General features: G+C 38.1%; 1 protein-coding gene across 1 annotated transcript in view; it reads left to right on the top strand.

Moving 5' to 3' along the window:
• The window catches only part of LOC102834024 (chromosome unknown open reading frame, human C3orf67), a 443,079-nt gene that overhangs the window by 154,631 nt on the left and 262,166 nt on the right, over positions 1-26,282 (top strand). Inside the window, exon 5 of the mRNA XM_006862094.1 lies at positions 17,329-17,443. Within this exon, the coding sequence (XP_006862156.1) occupies positions 17,329-17,443 (115 nt within the window). The remainder of the gene's footprint in view (positions 1-17,328; positions 17,444-26,282) is intronic.

Raw genomic sequence — 26,282 nt, 5'->3', positions numbered from 1 at the left:
GTAGAGACAGACTACTTCCAAATATGTGGTCAATGAAAATGTTACGAACAGCAGTGGAACACTGCCAGAACCAGACTATTGTTAGTTGTAGTGTCAGAAGATGAGCCCCTCAGGTTGTAAGGCACTCAAAATACAAGTGGGGGAAGAGCTGCCTCCTCTAAAAAGAGCTGACTGTGATGATGTGAATGGAGTAAAGCCTTCATTTGCTGATGGGATACAACTCAAAATGAATAGAAACAGTTGTGAACATCCATTAATATTTGGAACTAGGAATGTAAGAAGTATGGAAATTGTTTAAAATGAAATGGAATGCATAAACCCTGATATCCAAGGCATTAGCAAGCTGAAATGGACTGGTGTTGGTCATCTTGAACCTGACAGTTGCATGGTTTACTATGCCTGGTATGACAAATTGAAGAGGAATGGTGTTATATTCATCATCAAAAAGAAAATAATCAAGATTTGTCTTCAAGTATAATGCTGTCTGTGATAGGATAATATCTATATAGCTATGAGGAAAATCAGTTAAAACAGCTATTATTCAACTTTATGAAACAACCACTAAAGCCAAGGATGATGAAATTGAAGAATGCTATTAACTTCTTCAGTCTGAAATTAATGAAACATGTAATCAAGATGTATTGATTATTACTTGTGATTGAAATGCAAAGGTTGGAAACCAAGAGGAAGAATTAGTGATCAGAATATATGGCCTTGGTGATAGAAACGATGCTGGAGATTGCATGATAGGATTTTGCAAGACCAAAGACTTCTTCATTGCAAATACCATTTTTAAACAACCTAAAAGATGCCTATGCACATGGACCTTACCAGATGGAGTACACAGAAATCAAATTGACTTTATCTGTGGAAAGAGACAGTGGAAAAGCTCCAATAACATCAAGAGCAGCCTGTGGAACTGACCATCATTGTTCATGTACAAGTTCAGGCTGATGTGAAGAAAATTTGAAAGGCCACAAGAGACAAAATATGACTTTGAACATATCCCACCTAAATTTAGAAATCATCTAAAGAACAGATTTGACTATGTGATTCCTGAGGAGCTATGGACAACATTGCAAAGAATGAGTATTCTGGAGTACTTAATTGTGCCTCTGAGGAGCCTGTATATAGTTAAAGAGACAGTTGTTGAAACAGAAAAAGGGAACGCTGAATGGTTTAAAATTAGGAACAATGTGTGCCAAGGTTGTGTTTTTAGCCATAACTATTCAGTCTGTATGCTGAGCGGGAGTATATTAAGAAAAAAATGGCATCGGGATAAAAGGAGGACTCATTAACAATGTGTGATATGTGTATGATGCAACCTTGCTTGCTGAAAGTGAAGAGGACTTAAAAATATTGATGAAGATCAAAGATCACAGCTTTCAGTATGGGTTGCACCTCATCTTAAAGAAAACAAAAATCCTCACCACTGGACCAATAAACAACATTCATATAATTGGAGAAAATATTGAAGTTGTCAAAGACCTCATTTTGCTGGAATCAACCATCAACACTCATGAAAGCAGCAGTCAAGAAATCAAATGACATATTTATTGCATTAGGCAAATCTGTTACGCAAGACATCTTTAAAGTGTTGAAGACCAAAGATACAAATTTCAGGAATAGGCTGCGCCTAACCCAAACCATGGTATTTTCAGTAACCACATAAGCATGTGAAAGTTGGAAATAAGGAAGACTGTACAATATTTGATGCATTTAAGTTATGATGTTGGAGGAGAATATTGAAAGTGTCATGGACTGCCCAAAGAACAAACCAAACTGTGCTAGAAGTACAGCCAGAATGCTCCTTGGAAGCCAGGATGGCCAGACTTTGTCTCTCATTTTTTGGGCATATTACCAGAAGGATCCAGTCCCTGCAGAATGATATCATCTTTGGTAAAGTAGAGGGTCAGAGAAAAAGGGGACAACCCCAACAAGATGGGTTGGTGCAGTGGCAGCAGCAAAGGTAGCAAAGATAGTAAGGTTGGCTTAGCATTGGGTAGTGTTTCAGTCTGTTGTGCATAGTGTCATTATGAGTTGCTACAGATTTGATGGCATCTAAACCACAAGCTCCTTGGAAACCCTATACAGCATCGTTATGGGTCAGAATTGACAATAAACAACAAAGTGGATGTGAAATGCTACCTCATCATTCTTTTGATGTGCCTTTTCCTGCTGTCAATTGTGTTGAGCTCCTTTTCATGTGTTTATTGGCTATTTGGAGTCCTGATGTGATGCTGTGGGATAAAGCACTCACCAGCAGCTTCTTGGAAAAACTATACAGGTTCCTTTGAGTCAGAACCAACTTAATAACAACACAACAACAGCATTAGCTATTTAGATATTATCTGTGGAGATATACCTGTTCAGTTGTTTTGTCCATTTTGAATTGGGATTATATGTCTTTTTATTGTTGAATTGTATGATTTCTTTATAGGAGCTTCAAGGTTAAGCAGTGACCTCTAATTGTTCTGAAGAATACCACAGAGAAGGCTTTTTACACTGGGAAACCTCCAAATAAGGTCAAATTCAGATAACCTTGTAATGGGGTCTCCCAGGAACAAGTCAAATAATGACAGTTCTCTGGCAATGTGTTAAGAACAGCAGATACTAATTTTAATTCATATGTTTAAAATCTCTGTTGTATTGAATATTGACTATTAAAAAAACAAACAAACAAACAGCAGTGGCTATCTGTGTTTTAATCCTATACAGAAGAATCTTAGGTTTTAGAATTATTACTCTTATCTGTTAGGAACTAAAAAATCCTCAGTGAATTTAAATTTCAGCAGAAGGGATGGGGAGAGGGAAATGACATAAAATTCCTTTTGGTGATTATAAAGCCTTGCAATGAATCCACAGGTATATGTACAGAAGGCTTTGGAACCCCCTTCGATAGACCTTTAAATTCCAATCTTGAGCTATATTAATGATATACCTAAACATCATTGTGTATTTAAAGATATTATTTTCCAGTGTCACTGTTTCCTTGTTACACTGAGTTATTAGTAGACATCACTGAAAATATGCCTTCAAATTTGGTCATTTCTGAGTTGTGAGAAGGAAAAATAAAGCCCATTTTGGCTTTAAGAACAAATTATTCTAATAAATGAATCAAATTGTCAGAAGTCTGACATGAGTTTTTGCAAGTGCAGTCTAACCTGAAGTGAGCACTCACAAATGGTTGTAAATGATCAAACATTCAGGAGAAAAATAAGTAGGTAATCTGAACAGATGAGTTTATCTACACTTTTGGATGGTTGCTACCATTTACTCAGATTCTCACTTAGATTGCCTTTGTGGGGAAAAAAATTGTCAATCAAAGATGAAGATATAAAAGCGAATTGGAAATTGAATTGAAAAGTAATTTTACTTTCAAATGATTTGCAAATGTCGATGTTAAGTTGGAAATGAATGTTGTTAATGACCAGAGCTGGGAGAGTTATACACCTGCTGATCACTAGAATATTATTATAAATGAGGTTGATTTTCCTGTTGACTACCCCATTTTTTCTCAACATGGTCTCATTACTTTTTCTATCACATTGCTGACCCTTAGCTATGAATGCTCACTTGTGGACATAAAAATGTATTAACTCATACTTGGTTTAAGTACAAGAGAAGTAATGCCAGTGTTGCTTTTTCTGCTTTGTTAGGTCACAGGAGGTTTTAGATGGTAAAAATCAAGCCTGTATTACAAGTGAAGAGCTGTTTTACAAGCAGCCTCCTTTATAACAACTAAATTGTCCCCAAAAAAGCGCATAAGCATAATGAAGCTTCTAAGTAGTCACACATATGCATTTATATTTTCTCTCTCATGAATGACTAATTTTAATTTTTTTAAAGTAGCAATTCAGCTTGCTTTCAAAGCCATTTAAGCTTAGCACATGATTCCCCCCCCACCCCCAAGCCAACTCTTCTTGATTATCATATAGAGAAGGTTTGCATATTTATTTTTGCAAAGACACTAGGGTATGTCCTCATTACCATATGGGTTGTTGTTGTTAAGTGCTGTGGAGTCAGTTCTGACCCATAGCGACCCTGTATAGGTTAGCTCAGTCCTAATACTTCTGTCCTCAGCTGGACAAAGATCACTTAGAAATTCTTCTAGAGATCTAAATCATAATAATGGTCAGATGACAATTGGGAACTATTAGTGGAAAGTGAAATCTGACCTTTGTGAGGGCAAAATTCATTCACTGGACCCATTGTGAGGCTCCTAATGAGCTTTTTCACTGCCTTAGAGTCAATGCTCACTCTTAGTGACCTTATACAAGTTGTGTTGTTGTTGTTGCTGTTAAGTGCCTTCATGTTGTTTCCAGCTCACTAAGTACCCTGTCTAGGGTTTGCGAGGAGTGGCTGATGAGTTTGAACTGCTGATTTTGCAGTTCAAACCAACCTTGCAGTCCATTGCATTATCCTGCAGTGCTACACCTGACTCTTACAGTATATATGGTGGTGGTGGTGGTTTTGTGCTGCTGAAACTCTCCCACCTCATAGCAACCTTGTGTAGGGATTTTGAGACTGTAAATCTTTTTGGGAGCAGAGAGCCTTAACTTTCGACGGAGGAGTGATGGGTAGATTCAAGCTACTGAACTTGTAGCTAGAAGTCCAGCTCAATTCACTATGCTGCCAAGGCTATACAGGATTTGTTGTTGTTGTCAAGTGCCGTTGAGTCAGTTCCAACCCATAGCGACTGTGAACAGGGTTTCCGAGGCTGTAAATCTTTACAGGAGCAGAAAGCCTCATCTTTGTCCCACGGAACAGCTGGTAGTTTAGAACTGCTGACCTTTTGGTTCGCAACCCAGTTCTTAACCACTACGCTACACAGGGTTTAAAAGACTACAATTCTTTACTGGAGCAAGCAGTCTCATCTTTCCTTCCATGGAGCGGCTTATAGTTTTGAACCAATGGCCTTTTGCTTAGCAGTTCAGCACTTACCCAACAGCGCCACCAGGACTCCCAGACAGGCATTCAATACCACACTTCTTAATACACTGATGTTATGATGGTGGTGGTGTGCCTTGGACTTGGTTCTGACTCATAATTACTCTGTACAGGGTTTCTAAGACTAAATCTTTACAGGGGCAGAATGCCTTATCTTTCTCCCATGGAACAACTGGTAGTTTTGAACTGCTGACCTTGAGGTTAGCAGCCCGATTCATAGCCACTACACTACCTGAATGTTTTAGAAAACTCTTTAGTGGAGGAATGAACCTTTCTTTTGGGTTTCACATGGTCCTCTGTAGCATTCTGTGTAAAATGCTCTTCTCCCAGATGTCGGCATGGTTCCTACCTTCACTCATTCAACTTGTTGCTCAAATAGTACCTTATCTGAAAGGTTTTCCATAAATTGCTGTTGTTGTTAAGTGTCATCAAGTTGATTCCAACTTACAGCATCCCTGTATAGGGTTTCCAAGGAATGGCTGGTGGGTTTGAACCACCAACCTTGCAGTTAGCAGTCTAGTGCTGATCTACAGTGCCATACCAGGACTCCCTAAATACCTTTTTCTAAAATAGCACTTCTCGCTATCTCCTTTCCTTGCTTTGTTTTTCTTCTTACAACTTATTGAGAGCTGCCATATTATATGTATAATTGTTTATTTGTTTAGTTCTGGTGTGGTACTGTAGGATAAGCACTGGACTGCTAACAGCAAAGTTGGTGGTTCAAAGCTACCAGCTGCTCCTTGGAAACACTATGTAGGGTCGTTAGGAGTCAGAACTGACTAGATGGCACTTAAAACAGCAACAACATCTCTCCCACCTTCCCCGAGGCCTCATACTTAATGAAGGCAGGGGCATTGCTGTATTCTGTACACTATTTCCAAAATCTATACAATTCATGCCTGGCATTGAGTCAGTCATCAAGGAGCTGGTTGTTGGTGGTGGCTATGTGCCATGCAGTTGTTTCCGACTCATAGCAACCTTGCATACAGTTTTTGAGGCTGTAAATCTTTATGGGACCAGAAAACTTCATCTTTCTCCTGTAGAATGACTGGTATTTTTGAAGTGCTAGCCTTGAGGTTAGCAGCTGGACAGGAAGCATACAGGCTAACAAAAGGGACAGATCTGTAGATAACAGCATACAATCATGACACCTGAACATTTTGACCCAGATTAACTGCAGCAGAATGAAAGCTGCCATGGTCCATAATCTCCTCACATCCGGAATGGAGGTCAGAATGAAAAAAACTAAACTTACTGCCATCGAGTTTATTCTGATTCATAGCTGCCCTATAGAACCAAATGATTGGCTCCTTAGGGTTGTTGCTGAGGCTGTAAGTCTTTACGGGAGCAGACAGTCTCATCTTTCTCCTGCAGAACAGCTGGTAGTTTCAAACTGCTGTCTCTGAGGTTCGCAACCCGATTCATCATAACCACTACACTACCAGAGCTCCTTACACTATGTATAGGCCACCCAAATTTTAATCATTAGAAAATACAAAGCCAAAAATCAGGAGGGTTCCCTGAAACAGTCTACAGCCATCCATCCAAGTCAGTGCTGGTCAGGGCTTATGCAGAGCTCCCAGAGTGACAGGCATTGTTCCAAGCACTTTCCAAATACTCGTTTATACAGTCCTCACAGGGACCACTTGGTGCTTTGATTTTCTACATTTTACAGATGAAGAAATTAAACCACAAGAGGACAAATAACTCCCCCAGTGTCACACAGCTAGTAAGTGGTGAGACCAAGATTCAAATGCAGAAAATCTGGCTTCAGAAGTACTGCTCTTAACCACTTTGGCCTATTTCCTTTCCTGTTGATAATGATTAGTGTAAAATAATGATAATTTATTGCTAAAAGGCATTAAAGTAGTATTTGAAAACGTAAACCAGCTTATGAAGAAACTAATAATGGTGACTTTGTAGTAAGTTGTCTTTCCACCAAATTGCTGAAAGTCCATCCCGCTTCTCCTTAGGCATGTACACACTTGGAACTTTGTAAACTGCTCAGCTGTTTAGGACAGTAAGACTTCTTTTGTGAAATTTAGAATGAGAGATTGCTTTCAACTCTAGTAATGTACTTTTGAGTCTTGGTGTGATGCTGTAGGATAAGCACTATTCTGCTAACCTTAACGTTGACTGTTCAAACCCACTAGTCTCTCATTGGAAACCCTATACATGATCTCTGTGAGTTTGAACCGACTTGATGGCACTTAACAACAATGTACTTTGCAATACACCAAATTCTAGTAAGTCTTTTAAACTAATTCAGACCCTTACTAACAAGTTGTAAAGTGAAGAGTATTATATGGGACTGCATGTTCTTCACCCATGAAAACAAAAGATTTGTTTATTTGCATCAGTTTATGGCCCAATAATTTTACTTTAGTTACTGACCTAGAGCACAAAGGTGGAGTGAAAAAATGTCCTAATAGAGGTCAAAAACATGCTTTGGTCAAGTAAAGAAAGATGTGATTATTTTTTATTTGGAGATTTGAGAAGTTTTCAAGGAAGAGGTGGCATTCATTCTAAACTGTGATGGATGAATATAATTTCTGTTGGCATAATAAGGAGAGAAGGGGCTTTCTAAGGGAAATGCATAAGTAAAGGCATCAGAAGATGAAAGGATAGTATGTATTCAGGAAGTAGCAAGCATGTTGGTATCATCATGTGGCAACTCACTTCAGTGCCCCGAGTCACATCCCCTCAGCCCAGCGCTGCCGGTTCAGCTGCAGTGGACAATTAATTACATACAAACTTGCTTGGACAGCAGTCTACATTAAGTGTGCCTCAGTGCTGTCTTTGATGCTGTAGGAGCCTACTTTACTCACAGATGTGCAAGGCCTGGAAATGCTGGGTGTTAGGGCTCCTGAGTGATAGAGTTCTCACCTCCATGTGGTGACATGGGTTTGAGTCCCAGCCAGTGCACCTCAAATGCAGCCACCATCAATCTGCCAGTGGAGGATTTGTGTTGCTGTGATGATGAACATGCTTAAGCATACCTTCTAGACTAAGAAAGACTAAGAAGACAGACCTGGTGATTTACTTCTGGAAATCAGCCAGTAAAAGGTCTATGGATTACAAAAGTTGGGTCTACAGCTCATTGTGAACCATGCAGCTGTTCATCCTGTTGTTCCTCAGGTTACCATAGTCAGGGCCCAACTTGGCTCTGTAGTAGCGATCTGAACTTTAACCATTAGGGTGTGGAAGTCAGTGGATGCATGCTTCCTCTCCCACTCTTCAGTGGACAATTCTGTGAGCTATTCTTTACACTCTTCCAGTTATCCTGATAGAAGGGAGGCCCTGTGACCTATATCAGTGTGTCATTGCTAATTGTTCCTTATATTGGCTTTCCTTTGCTGTCTTTCTCTAACTTCTGCTTCATAGTGTTGTTTCTCAAGTAAACTAATTACACCAATTCCTTAGCTTAGATTATGCTTTTAGGGGTTGACTTCTTAAAGAGGAACAACACAACCATGTTGTGAGATAGCACAAAGGCTCAGATGATCAACAGACTCACAAGAGTCAGAGATTTTAGCCAGCGTTGACCTTCATGAGTAATCTCAAGGATCTACACTGTGAGGCACAGATGAAGTAGGAGGGGGTCCAGCACTGCCATTGCAGCTCTCCAGGCCTCTCTAAGTGCATTTTGACCCACGTTCAGCAGATGAGCTCTGTAGGCAGTACCTGAGGGAGCTAACTCAGCCATTTTATGCATTTAGAGTTTATGTAGTATTTTCCAGGGGCCATGCCCCATAAATTTTTGGGCTCCTGGTTTGTTTGCCATGAACAGTACTAAGATGGTCAAGTGCGTTCCATAAAGGAGTCTCCCCTATTGAATTCCATTAGTGTATTTGCCCAGAATCATTCATTAACATGTTTACAAGGCTGATTACCCTTCTTTTCTGGAATACCCTTAAGTAAGGACAGAATGGATTCCAGGCCTACTATCTACCCTTTTCTTCCTAGAAAGCAAGCACTCTTTGAAAAGCACTGAGCCAGGCAACTACCATCCTCTGGAATTGTCAGTAGACATGTTAACAATTTACCATTCTTCCATGCTTGTGTCTTTTAGGCCACTTACTAGTTATGAGATTTGAACAAGTTGCTTAAGGTCTCTAAGCCTCTTACTGCATTGGTAAGATGTGAATACTAATTTCCATTTCTAACTATTGTTGCAGGGGATTAAGTGAGATAACACTCGTAAAATGGTGCATATTTTGCACATGGTAGGGAATTCAGTGTTGTTCTCTTAATTTCTATCCTTTTTTTAACTGTAGCTGTACTGTGGCACTGCAGATTAATGCGCTGGACTGTAAAGTCGGTTTGAGTCACAAGTTGGCGGTTCAAGCTCACCAGTCACTTCTTGGAAACCTTATACAAGGAGTCGCTATGGATCAAAACCAACTCGATGGCACTTAACATATCAGTGATATCTGCTTATTTCATATCATATTGCTTTAGATTCCCCACTTGGGTTTTGTTTTGTAGTTCTGTGAGTTTCTTCTCATACCAGTTCTGATTCTCATACCAATTCTGAAGTTGTCTCCTTGGCTTCTCTAGTGCTAATCTTCTGGTTTCAATCTTAGTCTCTTTTATAGGAGGTTTGACATGAGCAGCAGGTGCCTAAAGTAACATACTGCTACTGGAGTAATGGTAAGGGCCAGATTTGGAAGGTCCTTGAATAACAATATAAGAAACCTAGACTTTATTTATAGATGATGGGATGCCAAAGAAACAATTTGAGCCAAGGCATGACATTTAGTCCCAGGCTGGTGGCTACATGAAGAATGGGCTGAGAGAATCGGAGGCTATTTCAAGCAAAAGATAAACTGAACGAGCAAAGTGGCTGAGAAAACAAAAGAAAGAAATAGATACACAGTTAGGATGTGATAGCAGCTGGACTGGTAGAGCTCAGGTAAGGGAGAAGTCAGTGATTCTCAGGGATTTTCATCAGCAAGTACGAGGATTGTATGTATGTGAGAGGGTTTCAAAAAGTTTGTGGAAAAATGGAATCAAAATAAATGATTTTCCCACTAACTTTTTGAAACCCCTTGTATATGTGCCTGGTAGTGAGGTGTGGCCTCCAAGGACATGAAAATGAGGGAAACAAGATTAGTCTCTGAACTTTTCATTGTATGATGGAACTTAGAGTTTAATTTTTTTGCTGTTGTTTGTTTTACTTATTTAAAGGAAGAATATGTCTCTGTGAAGAAGACTCATAGTTGGCCAAACATTAACAATATTTTTTAAAAAGTGGGGTTGCCAAGCATAGGCTGTGTCATCTAAATACAGTGCAGTATAGTACTCTTAGCTATCGAATATGAAATATTTTATTCCCAGGAGCAAAGTTCATGATACCATTTGTACCACCACCCACAAAGAAAGAAAACATCTGAATAAGAATGTAAACGCTGCCATCAGTTCAGTTTGGATTCACATCCAAACTATGATTGATTTGTGACTGTGGACAAATCAGCTTAGCTAGCTTTTATAAGCTTTCGTTTCCTCATCTGTAAAATAGAGATGGTATCTTACAGGGCTTATGGGGGAATTAAGTGAGATAAGACTGATGTCTGTTGGCTTGGTGGTGCCATCGAGTCAGATCTGACTCATAGTGACCCTATACAGAATGAAACACTGCCCTATGCAAAAATAAAATTGACTACATCTGTGGGAAGAGAAGCTCCAGCCAAAACAGGGCCAGGGACAGGCTGTGAATAGACTATCAGTTGCTCATATGCAAGTTCAGGTTGAAGCTTAAGAAAATTAAAACAAGTCCACGAAAGCCAAACTACGATCTTGAACACATCTCACAAACAGATTGGGTAGACACTAATGACCGAAGACCAGCTGGATGACATCAAGAGTATCACAGAGGAAGTAAGCAAAAGATCATTAAAAAAAAGAAAGAAAGAAAAAACTAAAATGGATGTCAGAAAAGACTGAAATTTGCTCTTGAGATAGTGTAGATATGCTAAAGTGAAATGAAGAAATGAAAACATAAAACAGTTGAACAGAAAAATTTCAAAGGACAGCTCAAGTAGACAACGTAAAATAATTTAACAACGTGCAAGAACATGGATTTAGAAAACTAGAATGGAAGAATACATTCAACATTTCTCAAGCTGAAAGAACTGAAGAAAAAAATCCAAGCCTTGATTTACCATATTAAAGAATTCTATGAGCAAAATATTGAATGTTGCAGAGTGCATCAAAAGAAGATGGAAAGAATACAGAGTCACTGTACCAAAAAGAAATGGTTGATGTTCAAACATTTCAGAAGGTAGCATATAATCAAGAATCAATTGTACTGAAGGAAGAAGTCCAACCTACACGTAAGCTATTAGTGAAAAGCAAGACTCCAAGAGAACAAATTGAAATATTTCAGCAAACTTATGAAACGATGGAGGCACTCATTTTTTTTTCAAGAAATCTGAATGATAGTTACCTGGCCATTCAGTTGGAAGAGATCCATCCATATTTGTGCCCATTCCCAAGATAATGTGGAAATCATTGAACAATATCATTAATAGCACATTTAAGTAAAGATTTGTTGAAGATAATTTTAAAATAGCTGCAACAATACATTGACAACGACTGCCAGCTAGTCAAGCTGGATTCAGATGAGGATGTGGAATGAGGGCCATTATTACTGATATCAGCTTGATCATGGCTGATAGCAGAGAATACCAGAAAGATGCTTACTTGTGCTTTCTTGACTATGCAAAGGCTTTCAAATGTATGGATCACGACAAGCTATGGAAAATACTGCAAAGAACGGGTATTCCAGTGCACTTAATTGTGCTCATGAGGAACCTGTACATAGACCAATAGGATGTCACTCGACTAGAGCAAGAGAATACTGAATGGTTTAAAATCAGAAAAGGTGTAAGCCAGGGTTATATTCACTCACTATACCTAATCAAATCGTATGCTGAACAAGTAATCTGAGAAACTGGATTATACGAAGAAGAACATGGTATCAGGATTGGAGGAAGATTCACTAACAATCTGTGAAATGCAAAGGATACAACTTTGCTTGCTTGAATCTAAGAGGACTTCAAATACATACTGATGAAATCAAAGACTACAGCCTGGAATGCACCTCAATGTATAGAAAATAGGGGTTGACAGGGATGAGCAATTTAGACATCGGCTGCACAAAATGGGGCGGTGGGGGCGTGCTATTAAGGCAAGAAGTGACTGGCTACTCCACTGAATGATTTCCAGTGTGTTGGAACTGGGCTGGCGAAAGGAAATGGGAATAAGACTCTTGTGGTAAAATAGTGAGTAATTGCCATTTAGTCTGATTGTGGGGTTGGAAATGTAGAGGTAGATGTTTTTTGACAAAAGGAGGGGAGTGATTGATTTTGCAGCCCAGGATTGGAGGTCCCTGGGATGATCAATTGAGAAGAGCAGAAAGTGTGACCCTACCCAGAGAGGCAGTGATGCCACGGATGGATACAGAGATGATGAGGTGGACAGATGGAATAGGTGGGGACACTGGGCTCAGGGAGGGAGAAGGGCTGTGTGCTGTCAGCTAGGGGGCGGGCCTGTGGGATGTATCCTTTGGTTATTTGATGATGCATGGAGGGGATTGTAATCATTGCAATGAAACACAATATGATAGGATGAATGTAAAACTGATGTTCTCCCATGTAAACCCACATAATTGACAATAAAAGTTAAAAAAAAAAAAATAGGCAAGAAAATATTTACAATGCATAAATCTGACAACAGGCATGGCATGTATCTAAAATGTATAAAGAGTTCTGATAATTGAATCATAATAATAATAACGCTTAAAATTTTGAGCAAAAGACCTGAGAGACACTTCACAAAAGAAGGCGTACCAGTTTGAGTCTGAAATCGATGTAACTGTGATTTTGTTTGCATTTCCATTCTAAGTAATGATATTTAACACCTTTACCAATTTGTACTCAATAGAACCGGCTAAAGTAAAAAACAACAACAACATCCTGATGGTATTAAATACTAATAAAGCTGTAATACTGTTGGAACTTTTATGAATTGCTGGTGAGTTTGTGAAGTGGTTCATCCACTTGGCAGAACAGTTTCCATTGTTCGATGTGCCTCAGAGACGAGCTGTCTTATTTCTAATTATTTATTAAGAGAATGGAAACATTTGTTAAGAAATATTCATGGTGGTTTTATTCAAGTGTCTTGAACTGAAAACAATCTAAATGCTCATTAATAGAATGAAAAAATAAACATTGGTATACCCTTAAAATATTCAACATTTTAAAACACCTATTGGTATATGATAGATGCTCTGGTAGCTTAGTGGTTATGAATCTGGCTACTACTATCAAAGTCAGCAGTTCAAAACTACCAGCTGTTCCACAGAAAAAAGATGAGGCTTTCTGCAGCCGTTAAGATTACAGGTCTCAGAATCCCTACACAGGTTCACTATGAGTTGCATCTGATGCCACGGCACACCACCACCACCACTGGTACATGACACGACATGGAAGAACCTCAGAAACATTACATTAAGTTCAAGAAGGCTGTCATGAAAGAATATGTTTTAGACTGTTCAGTTTACAAGAACTTCAAGAAAGGGAAAACTTTGAGGTTTGAGGTTCTTCCGTGTTTCTGTGGTGGTAGAAGTCAGAAGAGTGATTGCCTTGACTTAAAAAAAACCTAAAACTTTCTAGGGTGATGAAAATGTTCTCTAAATTAAGATGATGGGTACATGGGTGTATATGTTTTGAGATTGTACACTAAAGTCTGTGCCTTTCATTTATGCAAATTTTAGCGTAGTAACAAAAGAGATTATTTCTGTTTCTTTTTATAATATCCATTCATCATGCAGGGCAGAACATGGACCCTTTGTTAGCTTCTTTTTGTAAACTTAGGTTAAAACTAAATTTATAAACTCCTTACCTTGACCAAGAGGCCCTATATATGACTTGATTTGTAACTACACCCTCTCCCTCTTCTGTGTTGCTGGACTACTAGTTCCTACACATGTTGGCTTGACTGTCAAAAGTTGGTTGTTTCTTGATATTTTCTAGCTTAGGCTCTTAATTAAGTCAGAAATGGATATCACTGTAATATCATTGCTTTTAGAATAACTTGCATTTATTTTGCTCATATTTTTCATCTGTGTTTTTTTCCTAGAAGCTCTAGGAGAGTAGGGACCTTGTCTTGTTCTCCTGTGTCTTTATACCTAAGCATGCTCCCTGGCTCACTGAGTATCTGGGTAATATGTAAATTATTGAATGTACTGCGTGATAGACTGAAATGTTCCTCTGTTCAGAGTTTGATCTCTACTGATTCAAATGGAAATTATGTAGGGTTTTCCCTATATAAGTAAGGCAAGACTTTAATAAAACTGTCACAGATGAGTTTTTGGTGATATAACCCTTCTTTCTGTTACCTTTTCCTCTATAATTTCTACAACCATTCTGCCTACTCCCTAACCAGGGTTTCTTACAGAAGAGACCTAATAACAGTGCTTTCTAAGCTATTTTCACCTGGTATCACATTAAAATGTGCGAGCACCCCTACCAAATTGGTGCATGTATGTATTTAGAAAACATGCACATATATTGCTGTACTGTACATGCACGAAAACAACACTTAGAAGGATAAGATGAAGGAAATGTCTACCTTTTTTTAACTTTTTTTTTATGAATTGAGTGAAAGTAGACAGGCACGATCATCAGCCTTACTTTCAACCAAGCATACGTTTTTGTTTCATCTCAATGATTGCACTCCATTCCTGTAAGAACAATTATCCTGCTTCTGCCCTGTAGTTTCTCTTTTACATATGATATTTCACAAATGAACAAAGCAAAAATATTACATATACATACACATAACAAAAAATATATTTTCATTTAAATGTCCAAAGGGCACATTTTGCAAGCCATTCTTCTGCCCGCAGGTGCACAATCTTTCTCAGTCTTTGGGCCTCGAGTCCTCAGCTACTCTGTCTCTCTATGCCATCTCCTTTGCCACTGTCTCGTTGGTGTCACTTTTTTAGATAGTATCTCACGCTCTACTCATGCTCTTCTTTCTTGATGGTCCTGAGGCCCTCTGTTCTTGAAATTAAATATTAACTACTACCTCCCCTTTTGGAGCTCTGGTAGCGTAGTGGTAACGAATCGGGCTGCAGACCGCAAGGTCAGCAGTTTGAAACTACCAGCCATTCCGCAGGAGAAAGATGAGGCTTTCTGCTCCCATAAAGATTTACAGCCTCAGAAACCCTCTACAGGGTCGCTATGAGTCGGAACCAACTTCACAGCACATAACACCACCACTACTCCCCCCTTTTAGTTGCACATCTTCTACAATTGTAGTTGTGATAATCGTGATTAATACTGATAACAGTTATTCACAATTGAATCATAAAATCCTATCACCATTATCCCCCATCCCGTTTCACCAGATCCATCTGGAAAAGAGGAAAACTCACTCAGTGGGATTTCTGTTTTACCCCCCTCATTCTGAAACTAAGCACGCTCATGAAAGCTTATAAGCCAGCCATTTCATGCCTTTATAACCCCCCATTTTTTGGTAGTCAAGATCTGAGCTGCCTGTCCCTATCACCTGAATGCACTGAGAAACAAGCCTGATCCTTGATCTGAAGAAGCCTTTCAATTCAGTTGGAATTTTGAACAACTGCATCCATAAGCAAAGGTCCAATTATCAAATTGTAGCAATAGACACTTGCTCATGGTATCTAACTTTATTATCTTCATCTGGTGGAGTTCTGGAGAGTGAGCCATCCAAGCTAGGCTAAGTGGGTACTATCTGGCAGTTTGGGAGTTCTCACACACCCAACACATCTAGGTCTGAACATTTTTTTCCATACACTTCACTGAATTGTTGTGTACCACCCTCCTACCCACTTCCACCCTCATCAGACTTTGAAAGCCACTGTCTTAGGAGAAATGTTATCCTATGTTTACTTATATGAGCATGTGTAAGTGTAATACCGTAGTATTAACATTTACTTTTTAAACTTTATCTCTTACTATAGGTTAAAAAAGGAGCTCTAGTAGTGTAGTGGTTACGAGTCAGGCTACTAACCTTAAGGTCAGCAGTTCAAACCTACCAGCTGTTCCATGGGAGAAAGGTGAGGCTTTCTGCTCCTGTAAAGATTTACAGCCTCAGAAACACTCTGCAGGGTTGCTATGAGTCGGAACTGACTCCACAGTACTTAACAACAACAACAATGGCTAAAAGATTTTACTACTTTTTAAATGCACCTCTGACATTGTAGATTGAAGTTAGAGTCAAATTTTTTGGTTTGGGGCCTACTCTGAAATTACACTACAGTATTTTTTACCATAACTGTTCTTAGCATTGTCCAGTGGTAGTTTTTCCTCAGAAGGATTTGTATTTTTTAGAGAGAAAATAATGAGATTAGGAATGTAAGAAGAGGAAGGCAAGAAAGAGCTATTGAATAGGCGATGTTGATTCTGAAAATAGTTAATTACACTATAAATATTGGCAGCAGTATATTCAAATGAAATGTTGACTCTCCAGGGAATTGCTAATTGTAGAAAATTAGCAATGTTGTCCATATAGACAAACTTGCTAATAATAGGTGAAAAATTAATTATTGTCCTCAGATGAAAAGGCAATCTTTAAGGAAGCATCCATTCTACAATATAGCAGCCTGAGACAGGCTTGGAAATTTTTTGCCTGTTGTATTACCTCTGAGACCTAAAGGAAGCAGAACATAAAAATGAGCCTCTATCAATTTGAAGCAGACCTAATCTTTGTGATCATGGCTGTGGTCTAAATCTATTAAAGGTGTTCAGATTCAGTGTCCTTGGTATCAGTGTGGGTTGACCTGAATAGTGAGCAATAAACTTGTGTATTATAATTGTGGTCCGAAGATATGTGCTTAGGAAGTGAAACCGACAGTCAGTGCTTTGTGTCTGTCTCTAAGCAGACAAAGAGCCTATATAAAATGACAGGTGCATTTTTAGGGAAAGAAACCCATAATGTTTTTCTATTTAGTAGGTGACAGTATGTCCCAAGATAACACCAGCATAAGGGGCTGGAACAAGCATGGTTATTAAAGGCTAGCAGTTTCTCAGTTCATACAAATTGAATTTTTTTCTTAGGCTGGATGACTGTGGAAATCTAGTGTAGAGTACTAAAATAAATTAGCATATTAAGTGAGTTTATACAGTCAGACTTGTGAGCACTTTGAATTTAAGGAAGAAATTTTATTACTTCTTGAAAGAAAAAGGCAATTCTTAAATTTGTGTTTTATCTCCCTGTTGGAAAGGGTCTGTATGATAACTTATATCATTTTGATGATTGTCCAAAGAAGCAGCTATTAAATTAATGAGAATCTTTCTCTATTCTCTCCATCTCTCTTTTCTTCTCCAGAATTACTGATTTAGGAAACATCAAACGAAGATTGTATTTATCAACGGTTCATAAGGAACTGTCCTCAACCCCTCTTCATGCAAAAATCCCTCTCTTCATGGTCAAGCGCAAAATTGTAAGTGCCACAAGAATCTTGCTTGAGATGTTAATTTCAATTCAGCCAATATTAATTATAAGCCTACTCTGTTTCTCAGGCACTTTCTTAAGTCCTGTGGTGGTATAAAGATGGATGAAATTTATTCCATTTGCATCCCTCCCATGAAAATGCTTAACACCTACTAGGTGGAAGAATATAAAGGGCTTAAAAAAAAATCTATGAAAAAAGTGAAATCAAAAATAATGAATTTTTTCTGCAAACATTTTCCAAAATTGAAAAAACGTAGCCATAAAAATAAGCATACTGAAAATAAATCGGCTAGATACTTTCTTCTGTGAGACTCTGTCTTGAGGCCTGTTCTTTATACCAAAAGGGTTCATCAAGGGTTGTATACATATGCAAAACATTTTCAGAGCCAAACTTTTGCCCTAACACAGTTAGAAAAATGTAAAGATAATTAAAAAGGAATTTCTTCTTCTGTGAGTCACAGTAATTAAATGCCACTTCCATGTACTAATGATTTTAGATAAATCATTGCACTAATGATAGAGGAATGGGAATCGTGAAACTTCTGGATTGAGGAAGAAATACACAGTCACTTTTGTGTATTGAGGTATTTGGAATGGCTAGAATAGGTAGAAAGTAGAGATGAAGAGACCATATGCAATAATACAGATGAGGGTTAATGAGGGCTAGTAGCAGTAGAGGAAGGGAGGTTAAGCAACATTGGTAGCTTGGTCAAAGGGCTAAGACATAAGTAAGCTAACAGTTTGTATAATGTGCTGTATGCTGGCAGTGTAGGAATCACAGTGCCCTGTGGAACACAAGGGGAGTGATCATGGAAGGCCCTCTGAAGATGGGCATGCCTGAAGTGGATCTTAAAAGACAAGTTGTTGTGAAGTGCCTTCGAGTCAGTTCCAACCCATAGCGACCCTATATAGGGTTTTCGAGGAGCAGCCGGTGAGCTTGAAGTGCCGACCTTGCAGTGCAAACGGCTTTGCAGTCTGGCGCATTAACCCACAGTGCCACACCAGGACTCCTCTGTACTGTTTGTTGTTGTTAAGTGCCGTCGAGTCAGTTACGACCCATAGCAATCCTGTACAGGATTTCTAAGGCTGTAAATCTTTACGGGAGCAGAAAGACTCATCTTTCTCCCATGGAGTGGCTGGTAGTTTCGAACTGCTGACCTTAAGGTTCGCAGGCTGATTCGTAACTACTACGTTACCAGAGCTTCTACAAGTTACCAATTTAAGAGTGGAGTGAATATTCCTAGAACAGAAATAGCAACATTAAGGCTAGCCTCATGAGGTGTGCAGGGAAGTCCAGTAGTCCAGTGTTGATGACAGTGAGTCCAGAATAGTGCGGAAATGGGAGGGTGAAGAAGCAAGTAGTAGGAACAATCTTAGATTCTTGCCTAGGATCATGGACTTTATCCCGCATGTGACAGAAAGCTTGAAAGACTTGAAGCAGGAGGTGGCATGCTCAGGTTTGCACTTTGTATAGGACATTTCCGTTGAGGGTTAGCGCTTTGGGTAAGACTGGAACCCAGTAGGACCAGTCATATAGGCAACTGCAATATTCACAAGGAGGTAAGCTCCATGAAAGCAGGGCTATTGTCCATTCTGTCAGTGTTGTATCCCCAGGGCCTATAACAGTACACAACTCTTTCTAGGTATTCAGTACATATGTTGTTGTTAAGTGCTGTCGAGTTTGTTCCAACTCAGCAACCATGTGTAGAGTTTCCAAGGAGCAGCTGATGAGTTTGAACTGCTGGTCTTGCGGTTCAAACTGACTTTGTGGTCCAGTGCTTATCCTACAGAGCCACACCAGGACTCCCAATACATATGAGGGGGCTTCAGACAGTTCATGGAAGAATGAAATTTAAAGCTAATGGAATTTTTTCACAAATTTTTTGATGGCTACTGTATTAAGAAATTGGAGAGATGGATATGTGATGTGGATAACATTGGTAAGGTTCTAAATTTGGAGTGTAGAAATTAGAATAGAGTGGAGACAGGGAAGATAGAAATGTTGAGTAAGATATTCCAGGTCAGATGTTTAAAGGTAAATATATGCTGAAGTCTTAGGGAGTGGTGTGACTTAGATACTTGTACTGCCTTAGTTTTGAGATAGCCCTTAAAATCATGAGAATAAATGAAAGTGTCTGCAGAGAGAGTACAACAACAGCAAAAAGGAAAAAAATAGAGGTTATAACAGGAAATACAAAGGTACACCCACTTAATTTAAAGGATGGCAAAGGAAGAGGAATCCATGAAGTGGACAGGAGAGTAATGAGAAAGTGGTGCAGAGAAAAGTATAGTATCCTGGAAACTAGGGGAGAATAGTCAAAATTGAAAAATATGTAGGGAATATGGCAATCAGGAAGCCACGTGACTTCAACTAGATTAGTTTTGGTGTGTGGGCAAACAGGCAGGGCAGTGGAGTAAGAAGAGAATGGGAGGTGGAGACTATGAGTGCACGGTGACCATTTTCTGTCAGTAGGCAGATTCACTGAGCTTGGTGTTTTGAGTCAGTAGAAATGAAGAAGAAACAAAGATTACTTCAAGATTTCAAGTGTGAGGAACTTGGAGATTTGTAGGACAGTAACGAATAGGAGTCAGGCTGTGGAAGAAATTAAGAATTTCTGTTTGAAGTTGTGGGCTGGTGTTGTGCCGTGCAGTCAGTTCTGACTCACAGCGATCCTGCACAGGGTTTTCAAGGCTATAAATCTTCACAGGAGCAGAAACCCCTCATCTTTCTCCTGCAGAACGGCTGGTAGCTTTGAACTGCTGACCTTGAGGTTGGCAGCCTGACTTGTAACTACTGTGTTACCAGAGCTCTTTTATTTGGGGTAGAAATTAAAAATTTAGTAGTAAATGTTCATAAATGCTCAACATTAGACTCAGGTAATCAGTTATTAAGGACATCTGGTGTGGCACTGTAGGATAAGCACTGGTTTTAACTTCAGGGTCAGCAGTTCAAACCTACCAGCTGCTTTTCAGAAACCCTATACAGGGTCACTATGAGTCACAACTGAATCCACGACACTTCACAACAGCAACAATCAGTTATTGGATATAAATCTTTTAGACGTTAAGAAAAATGCCTTACATCAAATTGTATTCATTCTTTTACATTTAGATGTTGATTTCCTTATTCATCTGTTGTATAGAGTACAGTGTTAGACGGTTTGTAAGAGACCAACGAAGAATTTTGGTCCACTTTGCCTTTGATCTTTACCTAAAGCCAGAGGGAACAAATGTAGTTGAAAATCCTTATGTCCACACCAATATGAATATTTATATATAGGTCACTGCTCTTCCATTTACCATTAAATGCTTAACCTTTCAAATGAAAAAAATTCATTTTTTGTATTATTCTTAATTATGAAGGATTGACTTTAACACTAAAATTATAAAAATTTATACTGTTAACTGAAGTTTTCAATGGCAAGAACAGTTTCAAAATCAATAACCGTCAGATTAAACAATGGAAGTACCCACTTAGTCAAGATTCACTGGAATCAATCTTACTTCTTCTTTAATATAACTTCAGTTAGTTGGTGATGGTGTCAGATGAACATTAATGTCTTGCCACCAAAGTACGTATTAATGTACAGTAAATTTAATTCCATTTGAATAGAAAGTTCAGTTATGAAATATCGTTCAGAATAAATCATTCTTTGCAGATATAACAAAATGGCATGATAAATTATAGTGCCAAAATCTTTAGGAAGCTTTCCTACTCAAATACCTAGCGTTTGCCATTTAAATGGATAAAACTGTTCTTTAGGAGTCCTACCTTTCTTGAACCATAACTCTGATGGAATATATTAAAGCTTTTATTACAAACAGAGTATCTGATATATAATGTTTTGTAAAATTCCTCTCTGAGGTAATTCTTCCCATTGAGTCAATGATTTGGAAATTTTTTATTTTTGATGGTATTTAATTTCTTGTGTGCCATTGAATGAAAAGAAAACTATGGAGGAGTAAGATGTATTTAGATGCAAGGTCGTTTATATATTTGTATATACAGGATGTCTCTTAATGAAATCTTCATAGCCTAGAATCCACTACAGTTTTTAAGGTATTTAAAAGCTTGTAAATGTTTTCATCTCATCAATGTGAAAATAACTTTAAAATACCTGTTTTTCTCTCTCTACTTACCTGTTAGTCTACTATGAGTATTGAATAGAGTTTGGAGAAAAAAAACAGCCCCGTGCCTTCCTACGCTTACTCTGAATTTATGTGAAAGGGCCCTGGTGGTACTGTGGGATCAGCAATGAACTGCTAACTGCAGGATCTGTGGTTCAAACCCGCCACCCACTACAAGGGAAAAAGATGAGGTTGTGTGTTCCTGTAAAGACTTGCCTTCTCAGAAGCCCTGCATAAGGTCACTGAGTAGGAATTGACTCAGTAGCAGTGGGTTTGGGTTTAGAGGAACAACTAGTTTACAAGAAGTTTGTTCTGGAAAACAAATGACTACTCAGCTTCACAGCTCCCCATTATCAAAGCACATGAACAGGCAGAATAGTTAGGTTTAAAATGTGTACGCCAGAACTAGGCTTTATGGGTTCAAATTCTGGTTCTGACTCTTTCTGGCTGGGACCCTTGGTTAAGTCAATTTATCTTTCTGTGCTTCCGTTTTTCATCAGTTAGTTGTTGATAGTGTAAATCCTGCTTCATAGAGCAGTTGTTAGAATTCTTACTTAGGACAGTGCCAAGCTCTTAGTAAGTATCCAGTTAATATTAGTTGATATTGCCCTAATTTTACTGTTTGTTTTCTCTAGTCATGAATCCATACTTAATGACTTATAAATATGAGGTCATAATAAACTTCTAAAATTCTGGTTTATTTCAAATATATATTGAGGCCCTGCAGTGGGTCCTACTCTGTACCAAATTCTAAGAATCCAAAGAGGAGTGACACATGGTCTCTGTCCTCTAGTAGAATATAGTATGGTGGGGCATAGAGGATGGAGGATACAGACATAAACGACTAATGATAATATGATAAACACCAAGCTGGTCTTATGAACCAATTGCTACTGAAGAAGAGGATCAAATCTATCTGGTCAAATTGAAGAAGATTATCATGGAGATATTTGTGCTGAATTGTGAATATTCTTTGGATTTTACTATAATAATTGAGGAAGGATATTATAATCATAGGGATTAACAGAAAAACATAAAAGTTCATGCCACAATTGATCTTTTAGCTGGATGTGTGATGGAGATGTATAGAATGACAAAGCTCTAAAGGAAGATTACATGAGACCATGACGGCCCTGAAAGCCACTATTCCTCTAGAACCTTTTGGTTCATTAAAGATTTTTTTAGAAGTTTAAATATCACCAAATGGTATGATCTAATATATATTCTAGAAAAATAAATGTGATGTAAAAATGGAGTGACTAAAAGTCTAGGTGATGTATATTAGTATGAATTAGGGTAGCATCTGGGAAGTAGAACTAGGAAACATATTTACGAGATACTTCAGGAGAGAAATCACTGAAAAAATAGAGACAGAAAGTTGCACTGAATTTATCTAGGGCTGAGAACTGGCAAAGTAGGGCATGCTACTAACAGGGGAAATGTCTTGAGGGAATTTAAACTTGTATGAAAATTCCAACTTTCATGATTATGACCTTGACTTAGTATTTGGCACCTTTCTCACTATAAACAAATTTGTTAAGTGCTGTCAAGTTGGTTCCGACTCACAGATCCTGTGTAGGGATCCTTGCATCCCTGATATGAATCTCACATGGTCATGATGTATTATTTTTTTTGATATGTTGTTGAATTCTCTTGGCTGTGATTTTGTTTAGAATTTTTGCATCTATGTTCATGAGGGATATTGGTCTATAATTTTTTTTCTTAATTATGGCCTTCCCTGGTTTTGGTATGAGGATTATGCTTGTTTCATAAAATGTATTTGGAAGTTTTCCATTCTTTTCTATATTCTGGAATAGTTTGAGTAGAATTGATGACAGCTCTTCCCTGAATGTTTTGTAAAATTCACCAGTGAAGCTATCTGGCCCTGGTCTCTTTGGGGTGTTCCTTGATGACCTGATCAATTTTTTCTTTTATTATAGATTTGTTCGTTTTCTACTTCACTGTGTGTAAGTTTAGGTAGGTCGTGTTTATCTAAAAATGTATCCATCTCTTCCTAAATTTTCATATTTGTTGGATTACAACTCTGCAGAGTATCCTGTTATTATTCTTTTGATTTCCTTTGGTTCTATTGTGACATCGCACATGTGGTTTCTAATGCGTGTTATTTGTGTCTTCTCTTTCCCTCTTTGCTTTTGTTGGGTTTGCCAATGGTTTGTCAATTTTATTAATCCTTTCAAAGAACCAGCTTCTTGTCCTGTTGACTCTTTCTATAGTTTTTCTGTTTTCTAGCTCATTTATTTCTGCTCTATTCTTTATTCTTTCTTTTCTTCTGGTGACTGTAGGTTTACTTTGTTAGTCTGTTTCTAATTTTTGGAGGTGTTGTATAATGTGTTAATTTTGGTTCTTTATTGTTTTTAGATGTGTACATTTATTACAGTAAGTTGTCCACTCAGCAATGCTTTTGCTGTGTCCCATAGATTTTGGTATGTTGTGTTTTCATTCTCAGTTGTTTCTAGCAATTTTGTAATTCACCTTTTATTAATTAGTTCTACTATCCAGTAGCTTTTAAGGAGGGTGTTGCTCAGTTTCCATATATTTGGCTTTATTTCCTTGGTCTTCCTATTGTTGACTTATAATTTTATAGCATTGCGATAATTAGATAAGAGAAGATGTTTGTTGTATTTTGATGTTTGTAAATCTATGGAGACTTGTTTTGTAGCATGACACATGGTCTGTTCTGGAAAATGTCCCATGTGCACTGGAAGAGAATGTGTGTTGTGCTGTTATTGGATTAAATGCTCTATACACAACTGTGAGGTCAAGTTGGTTGATTGTGTTGTTTAGTTCCTCTGTGTCTTTGTCGAGTTTCTTTCTGGTGGTCCTATCCTTTTTCAAAAATCGTGTATGAAAAGCTCCCACTATTATCATAGATTTGTCTATTTCTTTCTTCAGTTATATTGGAGTTTGCTTTATATATTTGGGGGCTCTTTCATTGGGAGCATAGATATTTCTTATAGTTATGACATCTTGTTCAGTTGATCTCATTTATCATGAGATAATGTCCTTCTTTATCTCTTATGCTAGCTTTTGCCTTAAAGTTTATTTTATCAGAGATTACCATCTTTTGATATTTTCTACATCATTCAATATTCTGCCCATAGAATCCTTCATTATTGCAAATCAAGATTGAATATTTTGTGAACTTCTTTCAGCTTGACAAATGCTGAGTGTGCTTTTCTCTTTTGTTTTTCCAACTCTAGGTCTTTGCATATTTTGTTATAATACTTGACTTTGCCTCCTTGATCTGCCCTTTGAAATTTTCTTTTCAGCTCTTTTACCTCCTTATTGCTTCCATTTTCTTTGGCATCTCTACGCTGGAAAACAAATTTCAGAGTCTCTTCTGCCATACATTTTGGTCTTTTTCTTCCTTGTCTTCTTAATGACCTTTGCTTTCTTACTGTGTGATGCTCTTGATATCATTGTAAACTCTTCTGGTTTTGTTTGTTATTGTCTAATGCATTCCATATCTCTTGAGATGGTCTCTTGAGATTCAGGTGGTTTATAGTCAAAGTCATAATTTGGCTCTCATGTCTTGTTACAATTTTCTTAAGCTTCAGCCTGAAATTGCATATCAGCAATTGATGGTCTGTTCCACAGTCTGCCCCAGCCTTGTTTTGGCTGATGATAATATAGAGCGTTTCTGCTGTCTCTTTCCACAAATGTAGTCGGTTTGCTTTCTCTGTATTCTATCTGGTGAAGTCCATGTGTATAGTCATCTTTTATGTTGTTTTAAAAATGTATTTGCAATGAAGATGTTATTGGTCATGTAAAATTGTGTCATGATATCTTCAGTATCATTTCTATCACCAAGACTGTATTTTCCAAATGCTGATCTTTCCTCTGTTTCCAACTTTTGCATTCAAATTGTCAGTAGTTATCAATACATCTTTTTTTTTTTTAATATTTTATTGTGATTTGAGTGAAAGTTTACAGGACAAATAATCAGTTTTACATTCAATAAATAATATACTTTCTTAAATATAAATTATCATATATTTTCATTACAATGATTATAATCCCCTCCGTGTACCATCAATTAACAATATGTCTGTCTATTCATTTTAGCTCTTTTTTTTTTTTAAACACTCAGAAATATATAATAATTTAAATCACCAAAGGGCACATTCTGCAAGCCTGCCTCCTGGCCACCAGCTCTCAGTCCCTCTGTTTCTATGTATCTAGAGTCCTCAGCTGCTACCTCTCTCTGTGTTACCGTCTCTGTCTCCATCTCTTATGTTGCTGCTTCTCTGGATTGGGACATGTATTCCACTCGTGCTCTTCCCCCTTGATGGTCTTAGGGCCCTTTGTTTCTGGACTGTAAGATTAACTACCCCCCTGTTTTTGTAACAAAACTCCTACCTTTATAGTTGTGACAGTCACAACTAGTCGTGATGACAGTTACTTACTACTGAATCATAAGAATCTTATTCCCATCTTTTTTTACCAGACCCATCTAAACAAGATGAAAACTATTCATTGGGGACTCTGTCTTCCCCTACACACTATTACACTAAACTCCCTCTTGAAAACTTGTAAGTCAGCCACTTCATCATACCTTTATCTTCCCCTCATTTTAGGTAACCAATGTCTAAGTTGCCTGTCACTATCTACCCTGTGTACAGAGGGGATAGCACTGATACTTGAATACTTGATGTGATGATTCTGATGACTCCTTCCCT

Source organism: Chrysochloris asiatica, unplaced genomic scaffold (assembly GCF_000296735.1).
Source record: "Chrysochloris asiatica unplaced genomic scaffold, ChrAsi1.0 scaffold00046, whole genome shotgun sequence".
Classification (NCBI taxonomy): Eukaryota; Metazoa; Chordata; class Mammalia; order Afrosoricida; family Chrysochloridae; genus Chrysochloris; species Chrysochloris asiatica.
The sequence above is the reverse complement of the archived record's forward strand: the minus strand, read 5'-3'. Positions and strand labels throughout refer to the sequence as shown.